Raw genomic sequence first — 27,161 nt, forward strand, 5'->3', positions numbered from 1 at the left:
GAGAAGAAGATTTTTTGAAATTTCAGCCAATTCGACCCTTTTTGGCCCCACCGATCAGCCCCTGGGGTCAGTAAGGGCTTATATGTGCATATCATTAAACTGCTATCCAATACTGATAATGCTAACCCAAATTGAATTACTTCAAATGGAAATTGAACAAATGTTGGTCCAAAATGTGAGTTCCCTATATAAACTATAGTAAAGTTTACCCCCTCCCCAGGTGGAAACGTGAGACACAAGGGTCATGAAATTCACAATTTTAGTAAAGCACCTTAAGACCCTTCAATCTATGAAGATAATTTGATTCTACTATATCTTGATCTTGAGAAGAAGATTTTTTGAAGTTTTAGTCAATTTGACCCTCTTTGGCCCGCCTCTCAGGCCCCTGGGGGCTGGGGACCATATAATTCACAATTTTGATTATCTTTTGGCCTTGAAAGATTTCTGCAAAATTTCATTGAAATTGGTTCAGGGGTTTTGGAGAAGAAGTCAAAAATATACATTGTTTACGGACGGACGACGCACGACGCACGACCTACGACGCCGGACAAAAGGCGATCGCTATAGGTCACTTGAGACTTTGTCTCAGGTGACATAACACAAAAAAGATTTCATTTCAGGTTGATACCAAGGACTTTTCTAACAAGTGGTCAACAGTAAAATGTACAATATTTACAACAACATGCAGATATCAAGTACTTCATTCCGGCACTTAAACTTGTATTTTCCGTATAAGTGTCGAACTTTCCATGAAATAAGTGGTTCATCACAATCAATAGACAAAACAAGTACTTTAACGGTATTCCGGTACAGTAATAATTGTTTCCCTCTATGGGGATATATTTTACTCTGGTAATTCTTGCTGCGAATAAATATCCATTTACGAATCGGAAAATTAGAAATTAGTTATTAACTTTAATCTCAAACGATTTACTAATTTATGTTAAAAGCTTAAGTGAGGCAAAAGTAAAAAAAAAACATTTTCTTAAAAATTGTAATCCTTGATTAATGTCTAAATAAGTCGGATTAGTAACTCAGTTATTTGTTCAACAAAAATCTGAAAGAAGTAGTAAACAACACATTCATAAAAAACAACAAAAAACTGCATCACATTCAACCACTTGTCATTTACAATAATCCGGAAAAAACAGTTTAACATTTATACTGTGTACTTATACCTCATGGGTACCAACTTCTCCACAATACGTTGAAAATCCACATTAACGAATTTGAATACCGGCGGGCGTGACTTTGTTGTTTCTCGATTTCCTCGATGTGATTGGACCACTGAGGGACAACTGTAAGGCGCCATCTCTATATATGGAACGTCACATCCTGTTTAGGGATAGAGACACGTACGTCGCTCCATCCACACTGCGACCATTTTCCAGATAGGAATGAAAACCGTAGGACCATGTCTCAAGCGTGTAATGATCGCAGAAGTTCTTAATCATTACAGCTCGTTGTCCGACTGTTATTGTTTGTTTCTACTTCAAATTGTTGGTTATTGGCGGAAACAGCATCAACATAGCAGCACGCGCAAACACGGAAAAGGTACAGAGCATATGAATTGTTCGAAATTATCTCTCTACTCTACCTCTGGTGCAGAGAGCAAAATCACTCCATTCTTTTCCAGATACTTCACAATACACAATTAATTGAATATCAATTGAAATAAATTATAAACAATCAGTCAAGGGCTATCCCAAATATGGCGAGTATTTAGCGTGCTGTGGTAAGTAAGCGCGGGAATACCAAAATATCAAACTGGCAAAGTTACGCTCACTTACGCTCTCTACAGACAGCGATAGTTGAGCGTAACGCCTGGATATCGAGGATGCCAAAAACCACTCGGCCTTGTTCGGTCCCGATATTCTTTTCTGAAAAAAATACACATGGTTTCATAAACGTGTACCAATCACGTCCATTTTTAGACTGCACAACATGCCGTATTCACTTGAAACGCCCCGTTTCCATGGTAACTCGCGCGATAGGTTTAAAATTTATGTACATTAAGTTTCACCTACAGGAGACAGTTCCGGCGTTGTCCTTTTTCTTGAACCTACAATAAGAAAATGGCATTGGAAAGTGTGTTTGGAAAGGTGATATCATATTTAATTATGAGTTGTGAACCAAACAAAAATGTTAAAAAACGTGACGTTATGACGTGAATTTCAAAAGATGCGTCGCATAAATATACATATATTTCGAGTGAGAATGATTATACACGAAAAAGTGATGAAAAGCTGGCAAAAACCATAAAATATACAAAAAATATAGAATTGTTCAATTTGTTCGATGTATTACAGAAAAAGACGCACCCCTTTTTTTAGGCTCCTTGTGTAATTGACTGGCATACGATTTGCTCCCTCCGACATACGGCTCAGGTGGCGGAAAGTCTCTTTCATCGTGAAAAGGAAATCTTGATTCGAGATCATGGACTGAAAAGGGCAAACACAAAATCATCGTCTATGGCGATTACGACCAAAGGAACCGGATAATTTGTTACAGTTACAACTGGTCGTAATCCCTGTGATTACGACCAGCTGACAGTCACGACAATCATCAGTAATATTTAAGTAGCTATATGTGTATGTGTATCGCCAGCAAAAATTATCATGTTGCAATATTTCAAATATATCACAATATACTATGGTTCTAGAAATCCAGTTTATTCATTAACACATGTACATCAAATCAAAAATAGGGTGAGCGGCTATTATGCATACTTTATTTAACATTAATATTTTAATAGGGTTGACAAGAGAGACTAAATCGCTTTCCCTTACATTACTAAATAAAGTATAGGGTTTGGTATATCATGTTAACTCTCGTATGACGCCACTGCTATACCTATCACAGGGACCTGAGACTTTGTTACAGGAATTCTTGGACCTAAACTCAGGCGTTCGTGTTTTAGGGGTTTAGATCAACGTTCGGTATATCATCATTGGGGTGGCATTTTACCTAAGGTTGATAGTAACCCCAAAAAATGTCAAATTACTCTGAACAGTTTGGTTTAGGTCCAAATACAGCCGTAACAAATTAGCATGTCCCTGTGCTACATATAAAGTTACCGGTAGTTAAGTTCAGAATCTTATCAAATGTCTCGAGTGAGGTGTTAATACTACTTGTCAAAACGTGGTGAACACAGTGACATTTCTCCGTGGCCATAGAGGAGCGTTATATACTGTCGTGGTTGGAATTCAACCTTTTGGGGAGACATTTGTTGGTACATAGGTTAAACATGTACATGAAGGTGGGGACGGTAACAAGAAGGTGGGGACGGTAACAAGAAGGTGGGGACGGTAACATGAAGGTGGGGACGGTAACAATAAGGTGGGGACGGTAACATGAAGGTGGGGACGGTAACAGGAAGGTGGGGACGGTAACATGAAGGTGGGGACGGTAACAAGAAGGTGGGGACGGTAACAAGAAGGTGGGGACGGTAACAAGAAGGTGGGGACGGTAACAAGAAGGTGGGGACGGTAACAAGAAGGTGGGGACGGTAACAAGAAGGTGGGGACGGTAACAAGAAGGTGGGGACGGTAACAAGAAGGTGGGGACGGTAACAAGAAGGTGGGGACGGTAACAAGAAGGTGGGGACGGTAACATGAAGGTGGGGACGGTAACATGAAGGTGGGGACGGTAACATGAAGGTGGGGACGGTAACAGGAAGGTGGGGACGGTAACAAGAAGGTGGGGACGGTAACAAGAAGGTGGGGACGGTAACAAGAAGGTGGGGACGGTAACAAGAAGGTGGGGACGGTAACATGAAGGTGGGGACGGTAACAAGAAGGTGGGGACGGTAACAAGAAGGTGGGGACGGTAACAAGAAGGTGGGGACGGTAACAAGAAGGTGGGGACGGTAACATGAAGGTGGGGACGGTAACAAGAAGGTGGGGACGGTAACAAGAAGGTGGGGACGGTAACAAGAAGGTGGGGACGGTAACAAGAAGGTGGGGACGGTAACAAGAAGGTGGGGACGGTAACAAGAAGGTGGGGACGGTAACAAGAAGGTGGGGACGGTAACAAGAAGGTGGGGACGGTAACAAGAAGGTGGGGACGGTAACAAGAAGGTGGGGACGGTAACAAGAAGGTGGGGACGGTAACAAGAAGGTGGGGACGGTAACAAGAAGGTGGGGACGGTAACATGAAGGTGGGGACGGTAACAGGAAGGTGGGGACGGTAACAGGAAGGTGGGGACGGTAACAGGAAGGTGGGGACGGTAACAGGAAGGTGGGGACGGTAACAGGAAGGTGGGGACGGTAACAGGAAGGTGGGGACGGTAACAGGAAGGTGGGGACGGTAACAGGAAGGTGGGGACGGTAACAGGAAGGTGGGGACGGTAACAGGAAGGTGGGGACGGTAACAGGAAGGTGGGGACGGTAACAGGAAGGTGGGGACGGTAACAGGAAGGTGGGGACGGTAACAGGAAGGTGGGGACGGTAACAGGAAGGTGGGGACGGTAACAGGAAGGTGGGGACGGTAACAGGAAGGTGGGGACGGTAACAGGAAGGTGGGGACGGTAACAGGAAGGTGGGGACGGTAACAGGAAGGTGGGGACGGTAACAGGAAGGTGGGGACGGTAACAGGAAGGTGGGGACGGTAACAGGAAGGTGGGGACGGTAACAGGAAGGTGGGGACGGTAACAGGAAGGTGGGGACGGTAACAGGAAGGAGAGGACGGTAACAGGACGATGGGGACGGTAATATGAAGGGGGGACGGTAACAGGAAGGTGGGGACGGTAACAGGAATGTGGGGACGGTAACAGGAAGGTGGGGACGGTAACAGGAAGGTGGGGACGGTAACAGGAAGGTGGGAACGGTAACAGGAAGGAGAGGACGGTAACAGGACGATGGGGACGGTAATATGAAGGGGGGACGGTAACAGGAAGGTGGGGACGGTAACAGGAATGTGGGGACGGTAACAGGAAGGTGGGGACGGTAACAGGAAGGTGGGGACGGTAACAGGAAGGTAGGGACGGTAACAGGAAGGTGGGGACGGTAACAGGAAGGTGGGGACGGTAACAGGAAGGTGGGGACGGTAACAGGAAGGTGGGGACGGTAACAGGAAGGTGGGGACGGTAACAGGAAGGTGGGGACGGTAACAGGAAGGTGGGGACGGTAACAGGAAGGTGGGGACGGTAACAGGAAGGTGGGGACGGTAACAGGAAGGTGGGAAACATTTACAGGAAGGTGGGAACGGTAACAGGACGGTTGGGACGATAACAGGACGGTTGAGACGATAACAGGAAGGTGGGGACGGTAACAGGAAAGTGGGAAACATGTACAGGAAGGTGGGGACGGTAACAGGAAAGTGGGAAACATGTACAGGAAGGTGGGGACGGTAACATGAAGGTGGGGACGGTAACAGGAAGGTGGGGACGATAACAGGAAGGTGGGGACGGTAACAGGAAGGTTGGGACGGTAACAGGAAGGTGGGGACGATAACAGGAAGGCGGGGACGGTAACAGGAAGGTGGGGACGATAACAGGAAGGTGGGGACGGTAACAGGAAGGTGGGGGATGGTAACAGGAATTGTTGATTTTTTTTGGAGGCGATGATTATTTGATTCTGTATCTCCAAAGTAACGTGTTTTTCACGGGTGTAACCTGTGCTAACTGGGGTAGAGATCGAAATTGAGGTACGGTGGTGAAGACAAGTATAGGGGTAGGGATGAAACCCAAGGTCATATTTCCAGTACCTCACCACTATAAAATGGTTAGTTTTGCCTACTTATATTTTGTGTTGTATTGTTTTTGTGTCTTTTTACATTTTAGTTAAAGTTGGATGTAAACGTTTGCCTTTCCAATCAAGATTACTTACATGTGTCATTCCCGGGTGACGAGGTGGAAGGTCTCCGTGGCGGTCCCCGACTTGGTAAAGCCGGAGGTAGGGCAAGACCGGCCGTGGGTTTGGAAGTCGAACGAGTCGGCGTCATTGACCCTTGAACGGACATACTACGCTTTGGTGGGCGACCCGGGGGAGGGGGTGGGGGCGTTTCTTCATTCAGATTACTCAGCCCTGCTGGCAAAGATTTAATTTTTGACATCCCGAGTTCGTGGTTCTCATAATTTATTACAGGTGATTTTTTATTTCTATTTGGCAATGCTTGCATGTTTTTCTGTGGTGACGCGGCCGGTGGTGTTGCAGGTAATGGCCTTCCAACGGCAGAAGAGACAGCACGGCTAACTGGTACACCCTTACGGACTGGTGGAAGATTTTTCCGGGCGGGGAGAGGCGGAGGCAAATTTCTGGCTGACATCATGCTCGCACTTGGCATCTCACGTGCGAGTTCGTATTCTGTGAAAATAGAAAATGTGTTTTCGCATGTTTAGATAATTGAAAGCAACTTTATGTTGAACGTCATAAAGATACAATCCCCACTGCCCATATTATAATATTCCATGACAATACCAAACAGGTAAGCGGAATTGGGGTGCGAGAGGGAAAGAAGGGGAGCTAGAACACACACAGGTGTTTACACTGATACAACATATGAATAAATTGTTTAAAAAAAATTATGCCGATTATGTCAGTGTAATAAAAAACATGAGTGGAAATAATGTATTTCGTCAACACACTGAAGATACAAAGTGATTTTTGTCAAGCTCGTTAACCTGAATCAGTGACTGACTTGGTATCCCTGTCGATGTCTGCTTGTACGCAAAAAGCTGTTTTTTCTCTCTTTTTTTACATTTTTCAAATGAAACGTTGGAGACTGTTCTTAAGTCAGTCTTCCTGTTTAACAAATTACAACTGTTTTGTAAATCCACATTTTAACGATTGTGCAAACAACTGGGGGAACACCTCTCAGGTAAATACAACAAAACCTGATAAACTCCAGCAAGGGTTATCTTGAACTGTGATTTTAATACTCCATCCAGTGACATATATAAGAAGTTAAATGGCTACCTATTTCAAAACGTTTATTGCACAATCAGTCAGTTTTAATGTACAAAGTTTTTCATGGATTGGCTCCGCAATATCTTAACCATTTTAAATACACTACGGATGTCCAGTCAAGAGTTACTAGATATTTGTCTAATAACTTGTTTTACCTACCTTCATTTAAACCAAAAAAATTGTTTAAGAAATCTTTCACCTACCAGGGACCATTTACATGGAATATTTTACCTGAACATGTTTGAAATGCACCCTCATCATTGTCTTTTAAACAGAGTGCAAAGACTTTTGTATGGACTTATCTTAAGTACTGTAATGGATGTTTTATACAATTACATTTCATCATGTTTTATTGTTATATTTCTCTGTTTTATGTATATTTTGTAAATTATTGTATATTTTATAGCTACTTGACCAAATGTGAGACGAGTCGTGGACTCAACTTCGTCATCAAGTATGAATAAAGACTGTTATCTATTATTTAATCACCAATCTAAAATCAATTATAAGATAGCTTTTCGGAGAAAACGTCCACGATCTCAGTTTCCAGTGAGTCACATTTTCTCTTAAAAACACGACGCTGTTCTAAGCGTGGGAGGAGTTTTCCCCAGTTTTTCAGTTCCGGTTACGATAGAAAGTGGTTGATACGCTGTCATTCAATCAAACTTATTATACATGAGTGTGTTAAAGTCCCATATTACCACGGTATATGAGAGATGAAAGCAATACATAGCTTTTAACGAGAACACACAATTACCGTAGTGTCCGAACGCCGAGTTATACTCAAGTTCAAGTTCAAGTTCTTTATTAACTTTGAGTCTTGCGACTCATCAGTGTAACACATATACATGATATATATATATATATATATATACTTTCTCATAACATTGACAAATATCGAAAATACTAATAAATACACAGACGAGACAAAACACTCGGAGAGCATAACTACTTATGTTAATACTGAGTTCACGTAATACACAAACCAAGTTGTGCATTTCTGTTCAAATGTCATAAGTTTACAAAATATTACTGTAGATTCTTTTATCGGAATACAATGTTGTACGAAAAGTGATGAAAATAACCCCTTTTTTATCAACACCGCTCAACATTGATCTGATCTTAGAAATGGTACAGGTGACCGTCTTTCAAGCTAATTCAAGTGAAACATTTCAAAGGTTTCAAATACTTTAAAATAAGTGTACAACGTTATGATATATACATAACATTTATCACACAATGTACTGTGCTATCCAGTATATATACCGATGTCATATTTTTTTGCGTATTAACTCATGTAATAGCGAGCGCAGCGAGCTCTTTTTATGACCTAATAGACCTATGATTGGTTGTAAGTAAGTTTCAATTGTGACGTCACGCCTAGGACAGAAACATTACGTCACAGACTTACGCACTGGAGTCAAAATGGCGGCTTGTTACATTTCAAGGTTTCATGAAAATTGTTGTTTTACACGAATAATGCCACAAATCTCGATTATGCGATAAAAAGGATCTTACACTCGTTTTCATTTCATATGAAATTTATGAAACTCGTCACGAATTTTTCATTTTAGCTCGCCAGAGCCTCGCTAAATTGAAAAATTCTTAGACTCGTTTCATAAATCTCATATGAAACCTCATTTTCTAACGAGACGTGTTTCTATAGTACAGTTTGTAAAAAAAGTCCCACATATTATAAGCACACACGTTGAATGAAAGGTAGGGCCAACGCCTATGGAGATTTAACCTTGGCGTCGGCCCCGCTTGGACAACATAAATCCAAAATGTTATGGGTATATATCATCTTTATTTCCTCCAATATGTGTTTAGGAAGCTTAAATCAGAAACAATTAGTTTCAGAATTCATTTTATGATAATTGGACCTCATTGACTAACACCTGTCTAGGTGTTAAAGGTGCGGTAATACAATTCCTTCTAGAGCACTTAAATGACACAATTACTATAAAATTATATCATCATCGTGTGCAACATATTCCAACTGTTATTTTGATACCGAATATTTCACTATTTCAAGAAAGAATTGTTCTTTTTATGGAAGATTTAAGCAGAAAAGTATGTGAAATTTCATTACTTATGAGAAAATTTCCATTTTTGACACGTTAATTTACCTAGTTCTAAAACGAGTCTATTTTTCATAGTTGGCTACCAATAAAATCTTTCAACGTCAGGAATTTAAAAAAAAAATACAACCGTTAAAGAGGTATGGCGGAAAACTGCCCGTATTTCCCTAAGTCGGCATTTTTGAAAACGGGAAAAAAATATTGATGAGTAAATAATCTTTAGTAGCAAAAATGCATGGAATAGATATAAAACCAATTGAATATGAATTTTTGAACTGTTGAGATATTCGGTATTGTTGATATAATACTGAAAATATAGCCATATTCACTATATCTATGAAAGTGAAGGAGTTTCCCAGACTTAAAAAAAATACTTTCAATACTTTCCCATCCGAGGACCAACTTTTGAATATGCAAAAACAAATTGTATGACGGAAAAGTTGTCCTCCTTTGGGAAAGTGCTCAAAATAATGAAAAACTGGGTTGATCAAGTTTTTAAAACTGCGACAGATGTTTCTTGGGTTAAAGCAGTTTGTATTTCCCTTTTTGTCTATGTCCGATTAACGCAGTTAGCTTGTGACCAGAAAATGTGAACAGTGTAGGTTCGAATCCACATTCAGATTCACTTTTTTGTTTGTTTTACTTTTCTTTAATATTTAGGCATGTGATCATTTTCCTTAATTAAGTGATAAATATTTTTCAAATCAATAGAACATTGTATTGATATTTTAATAACATACCAATTGATTTATCTTCTATGGAATCATGTCAACAAATCCCTGTATGCGTGTACAGTACAGCTACGCTTTGTAGTTGAGACATAATTTCAAATGATATTTTTGAATTGTTTTACCGTCCAATTGGCACTAGTATTTTTTATTTATTATCTTAACGCAAACAAACGATGCCGAAATACAAAATATATGGGATTGGTACAAAGCAAAAAGAAATGAAGTGTTATTATCGAAAAGATATTAGTTTAAACATATTTTATTGATACAAAAGGATTGGGCACAAGTTATTAAACTTATATGAAGCCCTCTCCAAAAGATATTACCGAACATGCGGGAAAATTCATCGTCGAGGCCAGTCTCATTTGTTTTAAATGCAGGAAGACTGCCGCAAAAAAGTTAGGAGCGCAATACACGAGGGCGGATACATATTATAATGATACACGACGGCTGATACAGCTTATAATGATACACGAGGACGGATACAGATTATCATGATACACGAGGACTGATACAGATTATAATGATACACGAGGGCGGATATAGATAATAGTGATACATGAGGGTGGATACAAATTATAATGATACGTGAGGGTTGATACATATTCTAATGATACATGAGGGTGGATACATATTATAATGATACGGGAAGGTGGATACAAATTATAATGATACACGAGGGCGGATACAGATAATAATGATACACGAGGGTGGATATAGATAATAGTGATACATGAGGGTGGATACAAATTATAATGATACGTGCGGGTGGATACATATTATAATGATACGTGAGGGAGGATACATATTATAATGATACGTGAAGGTGGATACAAATTATAATTATACACGAGGGCGGATACAGATTATAATGATACATGAGGGTGGATACATATTATAATGATACATGATGGTGTATACATATTATAATGATACACGAGGGCGGATACAGATTATAATGATACACGTGGACGGATACAGATAATAGTGATACACGAGGGTGGATACAGATTATAATGATACATGAGGGTGGATACATATTATAATGATACGTGAGGGTGGATACATATTATAATGATACGTGAGGGTGGATACATATTATAATGATACGTGAAGGTGGATACAAATTATAATGATACACGAGGGCGGATACAGATAATAATGATACACGAGGGTGGATATAGATAATAGTGATACATGAGGGTGGATACAAATTATAATGATACGTGAGGGTGGATACATATTATAATGATACGTGAGGGTGGATACAAATTATTATGATACATGAGGGTGGATACAGATTATAATGATACAAGAGGGCGGATACAGATAATAGTGATACGTGAAGGTGGATACAAATTATAATGATACAAGAGGGTGGATACATATTATAATGATACATGAGGGTGGATACATATTATAATGATACACGAGGGCGGATACATATTATAATGATACACGAGGGCGGATACAGATTATAATGATACACGAGTGCGGATTCATATTAGAATGAATTACGATGATGGATTTACATATACCAAGCGTTCAATAAATTAGGGTAGCCCGAGTTTCCTCTGGCCCTGACACCAGACATTAGACATTTTGACAGATAGATGTTTACACCAGACATCTGTCTTGAAGTCTGGTGTCAGGGCCAGAGGAAAATCGGGCTATAAATCAGGGTTACGTAGTATAAATTGATACTTTTCCATACATTGTGTGTTTAAAACAATAATTCTTTGTTTCTTAGTTGAATGTTTTATTTATTCCTTAATGAAAGTAAGACTGTTAAGTCTATTTATATTATACAGACCCTATTAATGAGGTGACAAATATGTCCTTGTATCCTGTAAGTTTGTGCCCGGTCATAACCGGTGATAGAGAACCGTAGTAATTCACGGAAGTTCACCCCGGTTTGAATGTACATCATCCTATCACTTTACACTTTATCGTAAGTTCTGAATGTCGTAACCCACCACAAAATTATATGAAACGCCTAGTGCGAAAACCTGTATATGTGTACGTCATCAAAGGTGCACTAATATAATTGTCACGATAAGGCATCAAATATACATAATTTACTACGTCACTGTCGATGTTATATATTGTTTATTTTGTAACTGTCGATGTTATACATTGTTTATTTTGAAACTGCCGATGTTATACATTTTTTTTTATTTTGTAACTGTCGATGTTATATATTGTTTATTTTGTAACTGTCGATGTTATGCATTGTTTATTATGTAACTGTCGATGTTATATATTGTTTATTATGTAACTGTCGATGTAATACATTGTTTATTATGTAACAGTCGATGTTATACATTGTTTATTATGTTACAGTCGATGTTATACAATGTTTATTTTGTAACAGTCATGTTATACACTGTTTATTATGTAACCGTCGATGTTATACATTGTTTATTATGTAACAGTCATGTTATACATTGATTATTATGTAACTGTCGATGTTATACATTGTTTATTATGTAACAGTCGATGTTATACATTGTTTATTTTGTAACAGTCGATTTCATTATGACATTTCACTGCAAAGCTGTGTCTTTCACTGATCAATGCATATAATTACCATTTTATGAGTAGTATTATATCATAACAATTAAAATTTCTGCTTAGTAAAATTCAGCATGATAGTTCAAATTGGTGTAAGCAACAGCAGGGACGTATATTGAAGTATACTGTCCCTGGCAACAGCAATTGCAAGCTTCCGCTTCTGTTCGCAACTCATTGGGCTCTGTTCGGAACTCATTGGGCTCTGTTCGGAACTCACTGGGCTCTGTTTGGAACTAATTGGGCTCTGTTACTTATAAAAGAAGAAGAAAGGAGTCAATGGTATCTAACGTTACGATTATGACGTCAATATAATGATGACGTCTACACGTGGGCCATGGCATTTACAGTCTTCATATGAATGCCATCCAAACTTGGTAGCTATAGGGTTATATATGTATAGTGGTATATCTATAGATATATATTGTTTAAGGTAAAACATGTTGAGTGGAAGCTTGGGATAATTGCAGTATGTCTGTGACTAATTAAGGCTGGTTTGAAAATCAGCAAGGGAATCACACTCGATGAAGATCCAAAACTGTTTATAGTACACATGCGCGGTTGGCGATGAAGAAATAAAATTAAGTCTCTTCTACGATAGACGAGACATATCGATATTCTGAATCAGCGTTCTGTAACGTCCTCCTCGGCTGAACCGGAAGAAGATTATCTCGAGAGGTTTTACAACGAAACTCGAGAAGTAATGGTTTATAGGTAACCTGTCATTGTGGAACACTGACCCAATATAGAGAAAAGAGTGGTAATGTAAGTAAAGAACCGGAAAAACCTGTTTTCTATTTTTGTTATAGAAAATTATGAATGAATGAAAGCCAAAAAGACATCTCTTACAAAATCTACAATATATAACTCCCCTACATGTCCCCTACATGTCCCCTACCTTAACTCCTCTCTACTCCTCCCCTACACGTCCCCTACCCTAGCTCCTCTCCACTCCTCCCCTACACGTCCCCTATCCTAGCTCCTCTCCACTCTTCCCCTACACGTCCCCTACCCTAGCTCCTCTCTACTCCTCTCCTACACGTCCTCTACCCTAGCTCCTCCCCTACACGTCCTCTACCCTAGCTCCTCTCTGCTCCTCTCATACACGTCCTCTACCCTAGCTCCTCTCTACTCCTCCCCTACATGTCCCCTACCCTAGTTCCTCTCTGCTCCTCCCCTACACGTCCTCTACCCTAGCTCCTCTCTACTCCTCCCCTACACGTCCTCTACCCTAGCTCCTCTCTGCTCCTCTCATACACGTCCTCTACCCTAGCTCCTCTCTACTCCTCCCCTACATGTCCCCTACCCTAGTTCCTCTCTGCTCCTCCCCTACACGTCCTCTACCCTAGCTCCTCTCTACTCCTCCCCTACACGTCCTCTACCCTAGCTCCTCTCTGCTCCTCCCCTACACGTCCTCTACCCTAGCTCCTCTCTGCTCCTCCCCTACACGTCCTCTACCCTAGCTCCTCTCTGCTCCTCCCCTACACGTCCTCTACCCTAGCTCCTCTCTGCTCCTCCCCTACACGTCCTCTACCCTAGCTCCTCTCTGCTCCTCCCCTACACGTCCTCTACCCTAGCTCCTCTCTGCTCCTCTCATACACGTCCCCTCCCCTACATGTCCCCTACCCTAGCTCCTCTCTACTCCTCCCCTACATGTCCCCTACCCTAGCTCCTCTCTACTCCTCCCCTACATGTCCCCTACCCTAGCTCCTCTCTACTCCTCCCCTACATGTCCCCTACCCTAGCTCCTCTCTACTCCTCCCCTACATGTCCCCTACCCTAGCTCCTCTCTACTCCTCCCCTACATGTCCCCTACCCTAGCTCCTCTCTACTCCTCCCCTACATGTCCCCTACCCTAGCTCCTCTCTACTCCTCCCCTACATGTCCCCTACCCTAGCTCCTCTCTACTCCTCCCCTACATGTCCCCTACCCTAGCTCCTCTCTACTCCTCCCCTACATGTCCCCTACCCTAGCTCCTCTCTACTCCTCCCCTACATGTCCCCTACCCTAGCTCCTCTCTACTCCTCCCCTACATGTCCCCTACCCTAGCTCCTCTCTACTCCTCCCCTACATGTCCCCTACCCTAGCTCCTCTCTACTCCTCCCCTACATGTCCCCTACCCTAGCTCCTCTCTACTCCTCCCCTACATGTCCCCTACCCTAGCTCCTCTCTACTCCTCCCCTACATGTCCCCTACCCTAGCTCCTCTCCACTCCTCCCCTACACGTCCCCTACCCTAGCTCCTCTCTACTCCTCCCCTACATGTCCCCTACCCTAGCTCCTCTCTGCTCCTCCCCTACATGTCCTCTACCCTAGCTCCTCTCTACTCCTCCCCTCCATGTCCCCTACCCTAGCTCCTCTCCACTCCTCCCCTACATGTTCCCTACCCTAGCTCCTCTCTACTCCTCCCCTACATGTCCCCTCCACTACATGTCCCCTACCCTAGCTCCTCTGTACTCCTCCCCTACACGTCCCCTACCCTAGCTCCTCTCTGCTCTTTCCCTACATGTCCCCTCCCCTAGCTCCTCTCCACTCCTCCCCTACACGTCCCCTCCCCTAGCTCCTCTCTACTCCTCCCCTACATGTCCCCTCCCCTAGCTCCTCTCCACTCCTCCCCTACATGTCCCCTCCCCAACTCCTCTCCACTCCTCCCCTACACGTCCCCTCCCCTAGCTCCTCTCTACTCCTCCCCTACATGTCCCCTCCCCTAGCTCCTCTCCACTCCTCCCCTACATGTCCCCTCCCCAACTCCTCTCCACTCCTCCCCTACACGTCCCCTCCCCTAGCTCCTCTCTACTCCTCCCCTACATGTCCCCTCCCCTAGCTCCTCTCCACTCCTCCCCTACATGTCCCCTGACCTAACTCCTCTCTACTCCTCCCCTACATGTCCCCTGACCTAGCTCCTCTCCTCTCCTCCCCTACATGTCCCCTCCCCTACATGTCCCCTCCTCTAGCTCCTCTCCACTCTTCCCCTATATGTCCCTTGACCTAGCTCCTCTCCACTCCTCCCCTACATGTCCCCTCCCCTACACGTCCCCTCCCCTAGCTCGTCTCTACTCCTCCCCTACACGTCCCCTACCCTAGCTCCTCTCCACTCCTTCCCTACACGTCCCCTACCCTAGCTCCTCTCCCCTCCTCCCCTACACGTCCCCTCCCCTACATGTTCCCTACCCTAGCTCCTCTCTACTCCTCCCCTACATGTCCCCTACCCCCTCCATGTCCCCTACCCTAGCTCCTCTCCACTCCTCCTAGCTCCTCTCTGCTCTTTCCCTACATGTCCCCTACCCTAGCTCCTCTCCACTCCTCCCCTACCCTCCATGTCCCCTACCCTAGCTCCTCTCCACTCCTCCCCTACCTCTGTACTCCTCCCCTACACGTCCCCTATCCTAGCTCATCTCCACTCCTCCCCTACACGTCCCTTCCCCTACACGTCCCCTACCCTAGCTCCCCTCAACCCCTCCCCTACACGTCCCTTCCCCTACACGTCCCCTACCCTAGCTCCCCTCCACTCCTTCCCTACACGTCCCCTACCCTAGCTCCTCTCTCCTCTTCCCCTACACGTCCTCTACCCTAGCTCCTCTCTGCTCCTCTCATACACGTCCTCTACCCTACATGTCCCCTACCCTAGCTCCTCTATACTCCTCCCCTACATGTCCCCTCCACTACATGTCCCCTCCCCTAGCTCCTCTGTACTCCTCCCCTACATGTCCCCTACCCTAGCTCCCCTCCACTCCTTCCCTACACGTCCCCTACCCTAGCTCCTCTCTATTCCTCCCCTACATGTCCCCTACCCTAGCTCCTCCCCACTCCTCCCCTACACGTCCCCCCCCCTACATGTCCCCTACCCTAGCTCCTCCCCACTCCTCCCCTACACGTCCCCCCCCCTACATGTCCCCTACCCTAGCTCCTCCCCACTCCTCCCCTACACGTCCCCCCCCCTACATGTCCCCTACCCTAGCTCCTCCCCACTCCTCCCCTACACGTCCCCCCCCCTACATGTCCCCTACCCTAGCTCCTCCCCACTCCTCCCCTACACGTCCCCCCCCCTACATGTCCCCTACCCTAGCTCCTCCCCACTCCTCCCCTACACGTCCCCCCCCCTACATGTCCCCTACCCTAGCTCCTCTGTCCTCCTCCCCTACACGTCCTCTACCCTAGCTCCTCGCTGCTCCTCCCCTCACACGTCCCCTTCCCTAGCTCCTCTCCACGCCTCCTCTAAACGTCCTCTACCCTAGCTCCTCTCTGCTCCCCCCCTACACGTCCCCTACCCTAGCTCCTCTCTCCTCTTCCCCTACACGTCCTCTACCCTAGCTCCTCGCTGCTCCTCCCCTCACACGTCCCCTTCCCTAGCTCCTCTCCACGCCTCCTCTAAACGTCCTCTACCCTAGCTCCTCTCTGCTCCTCTCATACACGTCCTCTACCCTACATGTCCCCTACCCTAGCTCCTCTATACTCCTCCCCTACATGTCCCCTACCCTAGTTCCTCTCCAATCCTCCCCTACACGTCCCCTCCCCTAGCTCGTCTCTACTCCTCCCCTACACGTCCCCTACCCTAGTTCCTCTCTGCTCCTCCCCTACATGTCCCCTACCCTAGCGCCTCTCCACTCCTCCCCTACACGTCCCCTATCCTAGCTCATCTCCACTCCTCCCCTACACGTCCCTTCCCCTACCTCTCCCCTACCCTAGCTCCTCTCCTCTCCTCCCCTACATGTCCCCTACCCTAGCTCCTCTGAACTCCTCCCCTACACGTCCCCTATCCTAGCTCCTCTCCACTCCTCCCCTACACGGCCCCTCCCCTACATGTCCCCTACCCTAGCCCCTCTCCACTCCTCCCCTACACGTCCCTCCCCTAGCTCCTCTCCACTCCTCCCCTACACTTCCCCTACCCTAGCTCCTCTCTACTCCTCTCCTACACGTCCTCTACCCTAGCTCCTCCCCTACACGTCCTTCCACTCCTCCCCTACATGTCCCCTCCCCTACACGTCCCCTCCCCTAGCTCCTCTCTGCTCTTTCCCTACATGTCCCCTTCCCTAGCTCCTCTCTACTCCTCCCCTACACGTCCTCTACCCTAGCTCCTCGCTGCTCCTCCCCTCACCCGTCCCCTTCCCTAGCTCCTCTCCACTCCTCCCCTACATGTCCCCTGACCTAACTCCTCTCTACTCCTCCCCTACATGTCCCCTTCCCTAGCTCCTCTGTACTCCTCCCCTACATGTCCCCTACCCTAGCGCCTCTCCACTCCTCCCCTACACGTCCCCTACCCTAGCTCCCCTCCACTCCTTCCCTACACGTCCCCTACCCTAGCTCCTCTCTGCTCCTCCCCTACACGTCCACTACCCTAGCTCCTCTCTGCTCCTCCCCTACACGTCCACTACCCTAGCTCCTCTCTGCTCCTCCCCTCCAAGTCCCCTACCCTAGCTCCTCTCCACGCCTCCTCTAAACGTCCTCTACCCTAGCTCCTCTCTGCTCCCCCCCTACACGTCCCCTACCCTAGCTCCTCTCAACTCCTCCCCTACACGTCCCCTCCCCTACCTGTCCCCTACCCTAGCTCCTCTGTACTCCTCCTCTACACGTCCCCTATCCTAGCTCCTCTCCACTCTTCCCCTACACGTCCCCTACCCTAGCTCCCCTCAACCCCTCCCCTACACGTCCCTTCCCCTACACGTCCCCTACCCTAGCTCCCCTCCACTCCTTCCCTACACGTCCCCTACCCTAGCTCCTCTCCACCCCTCCCCTACACGTCCCCTCCCCTACATGTCCCCTTCCCTAGCTCCTCTGTACTCCTCCCCTACACGCCCCCTACCCTCGCTCCTCTCTGCTCTTTCCCTACATGTCCCCTACCCTAGCTCCTCCCCACTCCTCCCCTACACGTCCCCCCCCCTACATGTCCCCTACCCTAGCTCCTCTCTACTCCTCCCCTACACGTCCCCTACCCTAGCTCCTCTCCACGCCTCCTCTAAACGTCCTCTACCCTAGCTCCTCTCTGCTCCTCTCATACACGTCCTCTGCCCTAGCTCCTATCCACTCCTCTCCTACACGCCCTCTATCCTAGATCCTCTCCACTCCTCTCCTACACGTCCCCTACCCTAGCTCCTCTCCACTCCTCCCCTGCACGTCCCCTACCCTAGCTCCTATCCACTCCTCTCCTACACGCCCTCTATCCTAGATCCTCTCCACTCCTCTCCTACACGTCCCCTACCCTAGCTCCTCTGTACTCCTCCCCTACACGTCCTCTTCCCTAGTTCCTCTCTGCTCCTCCCCTACACGTCCCCTTCCCTAGCTCCTCTCCACTCATCCCCTACATGTCCCCTACCCTAACTCCTCTCTACTCCTCCCCTACACGTCCCATATCCTAGCTCCTCTCCACTCCTCCTCTAAACGTCCTCTACCCTAGCCCCTCTCTGCTCCTCTCATACACGTCCTCTACCAGCTCCTCTCCACTCCTCCCCTTCACGTCCCCTACCCTAGCTCCTATCCACTCCTCTCCTACACGCCCTCTATCCTAGATCCTCTCCACTCCGCTCCTACACGTCCTCTACCCTAGTTCCTCTCTGCTCCTCCCCTACACGTCCCCTTCCCTAGCTCCTCTCCACTCCTCCTCTAAACGTCCTCTACCCTAGCTCCTATCCACTCCTCTCCTACACGTCCCCTACCCTAGCTCCTCTTTAATCCTCCCCTACACGTCCTCTACTCTTGCTCCTCTGTACTCCTCCCCCACACGTCCTCTACCCTAGCTCCTCCTACATGTCCCCTCCCCTACATGTTCTACCCTACATGCCCCCTACACGTCCCATACCCTACATGTCCCCTACACGTCCTCTCCCTTATATGTCCCCTACACGTCCCCTACCCTATGCCTCATGCCCCCCTACACGTCCTCTACCTTATATGTCCCCTACACGTCCCCTACCCTAGCTCTTCTCCACTCCTCCCCTACACGTCCCCTACCCTAGCTCCTCTGTACTCCTCCCCTACACGTCCTCTACCCTAGCTCCTATCCACTCCTCTCCTACACGTCCTCTATCCTAGATCCTCTCCACTCCTCTCCTACACGTCCTCTACCCTAGCTCCTCTCCACTCCTCCCCTAAACGCCCTACACTAGTGTTTTATTACTGATTTGAGTCATACTCGTTAATTGATAAGGTTTAAAGCTATTTTCACAGGGTGCCAATCCTTCTTAACTCCGGATAAACGAGCGTTTATTTTTTTGTCATTTTGTTCTATTTAAACCTTTATCGGCTTTCTATCTGTTCCTGAGACAGGCAGTGATTTGGTACGTAAGTGACGTTACCCAATGTAAACAGACGTGACCCGAATAAGACAACCTGTCTGTAATGTTAAAAATAAACAGTTATAAACATATATACCTTGACAAATTCACTTACCTTATCCTGATGTGAACATCTGTAGAACAGGACACGAGACGAGAAATATCGACACACGAGATATTTTCATGTTAATCCACCATTGATACAAGTTAAACTGGAACTAAGCTAACTGAATTCTTGTACCAGGAAGTTAAATGTCTTGGCTAAATTTAGGACGACTGTTATACTTGTTATACATTGTGTGGGTTTCTTAACCGTGACGCATATATGCATACATTTATATACGTGTGTATACATCGAGATATTGAGTTCCCAATGTAAATCTATAAGCCCAGACATATATATATATATATATATAGTTCCGGGTAGCCTGTTACATCAGTAAGATAAAGATAAGTTGTGTCACTGAATCTCTCATCGTTCAGATTATAATCAGATTGATAGTCGGTCTCAAAGCGTATACCACTGATAAAACGACTTATCTCTAACCCGAATTATTACTGCGACCGGTGTACAGCAGAAAAACTTCCTGGATAAAATGTTGTAGACTACACTTTTACTGTGAAAAGTAAGTTTTCAAATTTAACTTAAAAGATAAATAAATACGAGCTTTTGCTAATTCGCAGGATTCTATTTTTTGTTATTTAGTAAAAATGGCTAAATAAAGTACGAGCAGGACGTTTTCATTGCATTCAATACGCTTCCAAATTCAACCACGGTTGGTTGTAAGCTGTACTAGGAACAGGAACACGTGATTTCTTAGCGTGGACTTCTTTAAAAAAAATCCTTTGTCGCGACGCGTACATTCAATACATTCGCAATAATTAAACCCCATGTATCCGATGAACACATAGCTAGAATGGTGGGTAAATGTTGTATGTCTGACAGCTACTGACGATGGTATCATGCTTAGTGCAAAACTTTCATTATTACGCCAATCGTTTGAACTGAGTTTAGTTTAAGGATGCCTGTCTATCCCATTAATTGCATTGAGAGTTTCTCATATACAGTCTTCTCCCAATAACTGTAGAACAGCCGGGCCAGGACGCTTAACGTTACGTTAAACCAAGTAGTGTAATCGGTGAGAGTAGTAGTGAAATGTTTTACACGCTGTAATCCAGTTTTTTTTGTACTCGGAACACTGGTGCTGATTCTGTTTTTTTATTTATTTTTTCAACTCTATTATTTTTCATGAAAGTCGTCAGCTGACGCAAGATATGATTTTCTTTTCAGAAATGCTTCATCGAAAGACCGGCAAAATCTTCATTTTCAGTGAATAGTTATACAGTTTTGGGCAGTGTTACAAGAATCTTTAAACAGAATATTTTTCAATGTACGCATGCAGTACTAGTTACAATATAACGTATTTAGATTTTTTTAATTTGGTTGCACTGGTGGCTGTATCTGGAAGCTAAAACATAGCACTAAGCTGTAAGTACTGACGAAACCCAGCAATGACCCCGTACCACGAACATAACAATAGCGCTTGATTCTAAAAACCTTGAACATAATTGTATGCAGATTTTTTCAGGCATTTAAAAGACATTTTCAACGACAGAAAATTTCGAACTTATTTACATTTAGTGCAGTTACATTCAATTCCTATTCAGGTATCTGTAGAAGTACATATACTTCGTCATTTTAGGACTCCTTAATGAATTGAATTTTTTTTCTGTGCCGTCTCCCCTAAGGAGAAAAAAAGAATCAAACTTTAATCTGCTGCATCCCCACTCCACCCCCTCCCGCACAGTCACCACTTTTACCAAGGCGGCCGGGGTTCGATCCCTCGATCGGACTTGAAAAGGTCAGCCCATCCACATGGGTTTTCTCCGGGTACTCCGGTTCCCTCCAACATTAAAACCCCTAGCGCGCTAACATCTGGACTAGCCCGAGTTTCCTCCGTATTGACACCAGGAAACTTGGGCTAACATCTGGTCAGCAAGAGTGACCAATGTAGGTTGTAACAACTTGTTTCATAGTTGTTGTAAAGTAAATAAAGTTAATATTTTCTCTTTCTCTCTATTCACTGTTGTTACACTTGGGACCCCCTTTTTTTCACTTGACGTAACCCAAGGTTCATTTGGTGTTAGTTCGTTGTGAAGACAACATGTGACCAGCTGTGATGGCTTGCTATTGTATGACATTTAGTGAGATAGACAAGGTTTCAGTGTATTACAAAACGAATTTTCCGGACTAACGAGGTTCCAGTGTACACACAACCAAATTGTCCCGACTGACGAGGTTCAAGTGTGCATATAAGCCAAATTGTCCAGACTAACGAGTTTCCAGTGTACACACAAAATAAATTGCCCGGACTAACGAGGTTCCAGTGTACACACAAAATAAATTGCCCGGACTAACGAAGTTCCAATGTACACTCAAACCAAATTGTCCGGACTAACGAGGTTCCAGTGTACACATAAACCAAATGGGTTCGGACTAACGAGTTTCCAGTGTACACTCAAACCAAATTGTTCGGAGGTCCAGGCTGACGAAGTTCCATTGTAGACACACACCAAAGTATCAGATTTACTACAACGTAGGTCCACTGACCACACAAATATAAGATTCCGGACTGTCGAGTGCCTTTGTGCAAAACATGCACAGACAAAAGTATCCGGACTGACGACGTTCCACCTACGATACAAGTATTGTAGTGTATCGTATAGAGCATCGTCTATGATACAAGTATTGTAGTGTATCGTAGAGCATCGTATACGATGCAAGTATCGGGGTGTATCGTAGAGAATCGTTTACGATACAAGTATCGGGGTGTATCGTAGAACATCGTCTACGGTGCAAGTATCGGGGTGTATCGTAGAGCATCGTCTACGATGCAAGTATCGGGGTGTATCGTAGAGCATCGTCTACGATGCAAGTATCGCGGTGTATCGTAGAGAATCGTCTACGATACAAGTATCGGGGTGTATCGTAAAGAATCGTCTACGATGCAAGTATCGGGGTGTATCGTAGAGCATCGTCTACGATGCAAGTATCGGGGTGTATCGTAGAGCATCGTCTACGATGCAAGTATCGGGGTGTATAGTAGAGCATCGTCTTCGATACAATTATTGGAGTGTATCGTAGAGCATCGTCTTCGATACAAGTATTGTAGTGTATCGTAGAGCATCGTCTTCAATACAAGTATTGTAATGTCTCGTAGAGCATCGTCTACGATACAAGTATTGTAGTGTATCGTAGAGCATCGTCTTCGATACAAATATTGTATTGTATCGTAGAACATCTCATAGGTATCTCATAGGTAAGACATCAATGGAAAGCCTATGAGAAGCGGAATTACAAGTCTAATTTCAATTAGATTGTACATATAATGATGCAATTGCTAATTCCAGTCTAATCAAAAGTATATCCTAATTAAAAAAAAATTCGATAATATATACTCTAATGTTGCCGTAGTTATACCGTTGTAATTTGTAATCGGATTTTAATGACAGCAAATTGCAATTTTCTGTGCCTTTTTAGCATAGGTCCTTCACGTGAATCTTTGTTTCTTACGATGATTTGTCTTTATTGGTATGATCACGGATTTAGGATTTAGATAGCAAATTCTAATTCCTTGGTACGGTAGATATCAAATATGTTCTGTCTTTTTAAAATAGTCCTTTCATGTGTCAGTCCTACAAAATTTCTTTATAATGACAAAAAAAAGCGCATTTATTCTGAGTGTAGATGATTTTTATGCCCCGTGAACAATGTTAATGGCTATATATATATACACGGTGTCGAAGTATACACAATCTTAGGTATAATAAAAATATATCCTATTTTTTTCCCTCAGACGGAATAAAAGTTTATATATAGTTTATATATATGTGGAGACGTAAATATTGATTAAGTAAATTAAAATTCTAAATTCTGTAGATTTTAACTGAATTAATATTTATTTAGCTGGGTAAAATGGTTTATAATTCAAATTGTTTTGAAATTTCTTTTTATACAGAAAATGTATTCATATGGGAAACATTGTATTTTATAAGAAAAAGTTGTTCTGACTTCAGGCAGCACGGAATTCTTCAGTAGAAGTTAAGGGGGGGGGGATGTCACAAATAATCTAATAACCTCTATAATATATATACAAAACGATCTCACGGAATAATACAGAACTGTATGTTTAATACAAAACATAATTTTTTTGAAAAATACATTTTTTTTATGATGTTTTGCTTTACAGAGATGTACAGTACGAGTTAACGGTCAAATCGGTCGGACCACAGTTGTTCGTTTATTAAATAAGGTTGGACCTAGTAATCTGATGCTACTTTCAGGCGAGCCTTGGTAAAGCCTTGCTAGGCCTGCATGAACATTTGCAAGTCCTCCAGGATTTATACCCGAAATTGTTACATTTATTGTTTGCGCCAAACTGAAGGGAAATAATCCATATTACCATGCATATTTACCTCCCTTGTGGTCGCTCTTTCGAAGAGCAGGAGACAAACACATGTAGTCCAAAACATCGTTCTGAATTCTGTTTATAGCTATAATAGTTATAAACACGGACGCTGAAAACGTAGTATCCACTGACACGATCTCCTACATTAGGATTTATGTTTACGTTTTTTTGAGAAGGAAAGTGATCACAAGTCTGTATTTTACATTTTCAGTACAAGATGACTTCTGGTTGATCGTACCGCTGTCAAGTCTGTTGCTGTCCACCGACCTACCATGGCTTTCAAATTCAAATCTGGGGAGCACGCTTTTAGAAATTTACATGGGCTCTTCTGTATTTACAAACCCGAGGGCATGAAGATGCAAGAACTGGTAGTAACTTTAAAGACTAAAATTTTAGAAGGTATGTATCCTATGCATACCATTTAAATTATGTGTATCCAAAATCAAGATGACTATTCTAGGGCCTTGTCAGCTTTAATATCTGTAGGCCTAATGTTTTTACAGGCTTTCCACATGGCCTGCTACCTGTGCCTTTGTTATGGCATTTTTACAAAGTAGACAACAAAACACAAAAATATGATTGCATTCTTTTACTTGAAAAGAATGCATGTGATGATGAATTGACATGATAAAATATATGCATTAATGACGTTGGCCCAATTTAAAGTTGTTCTGGAAACTTATGTGCATAAACATTTCAGATTCTGATGACAGTTTCTTTTTCTTAATTTTCCAGGGATTGATACATAATTTTTCAGGGTATTTATTTTGTATGGGTCCAGTAGCTAGAAATGGGCATCTAATAGGCCTACAGGTACTGAAACATCTCTGTATCCTCCCAACCCCCTTAAAAGATAAACAAATGCTATTAATTACTGAACATGGATTTAAAAAGTTACATGTGGGTTTGGGTGGTGCAGTGGATAGTGCACTCACTTTTCACCAAGGCAGTCGTGGTTCAATTCCCTGATCAGACATGAAGAGTTATAAGGTCACCTGCCCATGCAACCATGTGGGCTTTAATTTCTCCCACATTAAGAAACCCTGTGGGCTACCATATCATCTGGGCCAACATGAAGTCAATAGAACTAGTTTCACAACTGTTGTAAAAATTAAATGAAGTTTATTTATTAAAGAAATTACGCATGACACTCAGAGATGGTTCTCTGTTGGATGTTTTAGCTGTCTGATGGAATGTCTCTGCTGACAGAGGTGACAGGGCAATGTTTTAATATCTGTCCTGTCAACGATTCATATTCTACAGATCCTGAGATTATAAGGTTGATTATATAGGGAAAAAGGACACGGTGATATTTTAACCTAATTGTGGCAATTATTGTGGTAGATGTTTTCCGAAACAAAAGCGTTGACACTTTCTTAGGATTTAAACAAGCCTCCAGTCCCATTCCGAAAATGCTAAAATATACCCCACTGATATTGAAAATTGGTTACGCAAACAAAAAGTTTGTGTTTCAGACTACATGTATCCTGGTAGTCCTTGCTAGCATTTTGCTTGCTGGCTTCACTCTATGGATGAATTATGAAACATCTTGGAAGTAAATATTTTTTAATGTATAGAGTTACATATGTACTTGTTTTATTTTCATTTCAGTAGATGAAGTATGGGGTAATGTTTTATTTTCATTTCAGTAGATGAAGTATGGGGTAATGTTTTTTTCTTTCTTTTAAGAGGTCAACGCTTTACCAAATTACGTTTATGAGACGTCACAAAAACAGCTACAGCCCAGTTTACAAAAGCTTATAGCAGGACAAACTGATGGCAGTCCTGATATGCTGGTCGCTGATAATCCAGAAAAGTCACTGACTGAATTGGACTCAAGTTTACCTACGCAGACACTGGACCCTAGTTTACCTACGCAGACACTGGACTCTAGTTTACCTACGCAGACAAGCTCCGATTCACTGGCTTTCTTTTCACAAAACCAGCTGTCGCAGGATCAGATAATGAACAATCGCCTTGGTGAGAATTAGTTTTTGGAATCTCCAGTGTTTATCTCATTCACCCCTGAAGACACATTTGAACTTTTCCAATCCAATGGTTGGAATTGTTCATTATGAAATCTCAGGGGTGAATGAGTTAATTTCACATTCGTCAATATTTCTTATAAAAATCATATCAGGTATGTTTATATGTATTAAGTCACATGATGTCTCTGATTGTAAAAAAGTCAACCTATGTAGAGAATAATATATGTTTTTTTTTAACAAAAGATAACGAAATACATCAATAACATCAAATACTGTACACTCTTTAAATAAATACACATACAATGTCTGATTGTGAATAAAGTAATAAATCTCCTAATCGGAGAGAAGCAATGTAAAAATAATAAATCTCTTAATCGGAGAGAAACAATGTAAAAATAATAAATCTCTTAATCGGAGAGAAGCAATATAAAATAACAAGTCTCTTAATCGGAGAGAAGCAATGTAAAAATAATAAATCTCTTAATCGGAGAGAAACAATGTAAAAATAATAAATCTCTTAATTGGAGAGAAACAAATTAACAAGGTTTTCTCATAATTTATTCTAAAAACATTTAATAAGAGTTTTCTGGAGACATTACTATACGCCTCCGTCTTCATTATTATTGTATCGCTATATACATATTATATACAATTGTATATAATTTAAAAAAAGAACAAAAAATCTTCACAAATCTTGTCACTAGCTCTTTTATCTCATCAAGGAAATTAAGGAAACACCATGTTTCAAACAAAGGATAATTGAATGAATACCAGTAATGAGTAAGGTCTGCTTTTGCTGATGAAAGATTGCAGAAATGGCTTGAGACATTGTAATGAGATTTTGTCGGTGACATTTAGAGAAGTTTCTGGAGCGATTTTGTATACTTGGTTTGCTTGTCTCTGAATCTTTGTTGGCTTTTTTTATTATCACTGTTGTCCATCATTGTAAAGAAAGAAAACAGTACACATACATTATTGTTAAAACTATAACGAAGCTACATGAGATTTACGAAATCAGGGTAATGCTAACATATGCATCAGTAAACTTTTTCAGGAGAGACAGATGTTGGGTCAATGAGGCATAAGTGTAAGCCTTATGTTCTTGTCCCTGCTATCCTGGCTAAATAACACTGGGTATGGGATTTT

The 27,161-nt window shown here is 43.2% G+C and overlaps 1 protein-coding gene across 1 annotated transcript; it reads right to left on the reverse strand.

The window, feature by feature from the left end:
• Positions 1 to 516: 516 nt before the first annotated feature.
• Positions 517 to 19,997, reverse strand: LOC110467405 (WAS/WASL-interacting protein family member 1-like). The gene is made up of 4 exons (XM_021524550.1): positions 19,674 to 19,997; positions 5,829 to 6,305; positions 2,322 to 2,441; positions 517 to 2,062 (listed from the first exon to the last, which is right to left on the reverse strand). Exons 2-4 carry the CDS (start codon positions 6,283 to 6,285, stop codon positions 2,013 to 2,015), a joined length of 627 nt encoding a protein of 208 aa, XP_021380225.1. The 5' UTR covers positions 6,286 to 6,305; positions 19,674 to 19,997; the 3' UTR covers positions 517 to 2,012.
• Between the last annotated feature and the right edge of the window lie 7,164 nt (positions 19,998 to 27,161).

Source organism: Mizuhopecten yessoensis, unplaced genomic scaffold (genome assembly GCF_002113885.1).
Source record: "Mizuhopecten yessoensis strain PY_sf001 unplaced genomic scaffold, ASM211388v2 scaffold11173, whole genome shotgun sequence".
NCBI lineage: Eukaryota > Metazoa > Mollusca > Bivalvia > Pectinida > Pectinidae > Mizuhopecten > Mizuhopecten yessoensis.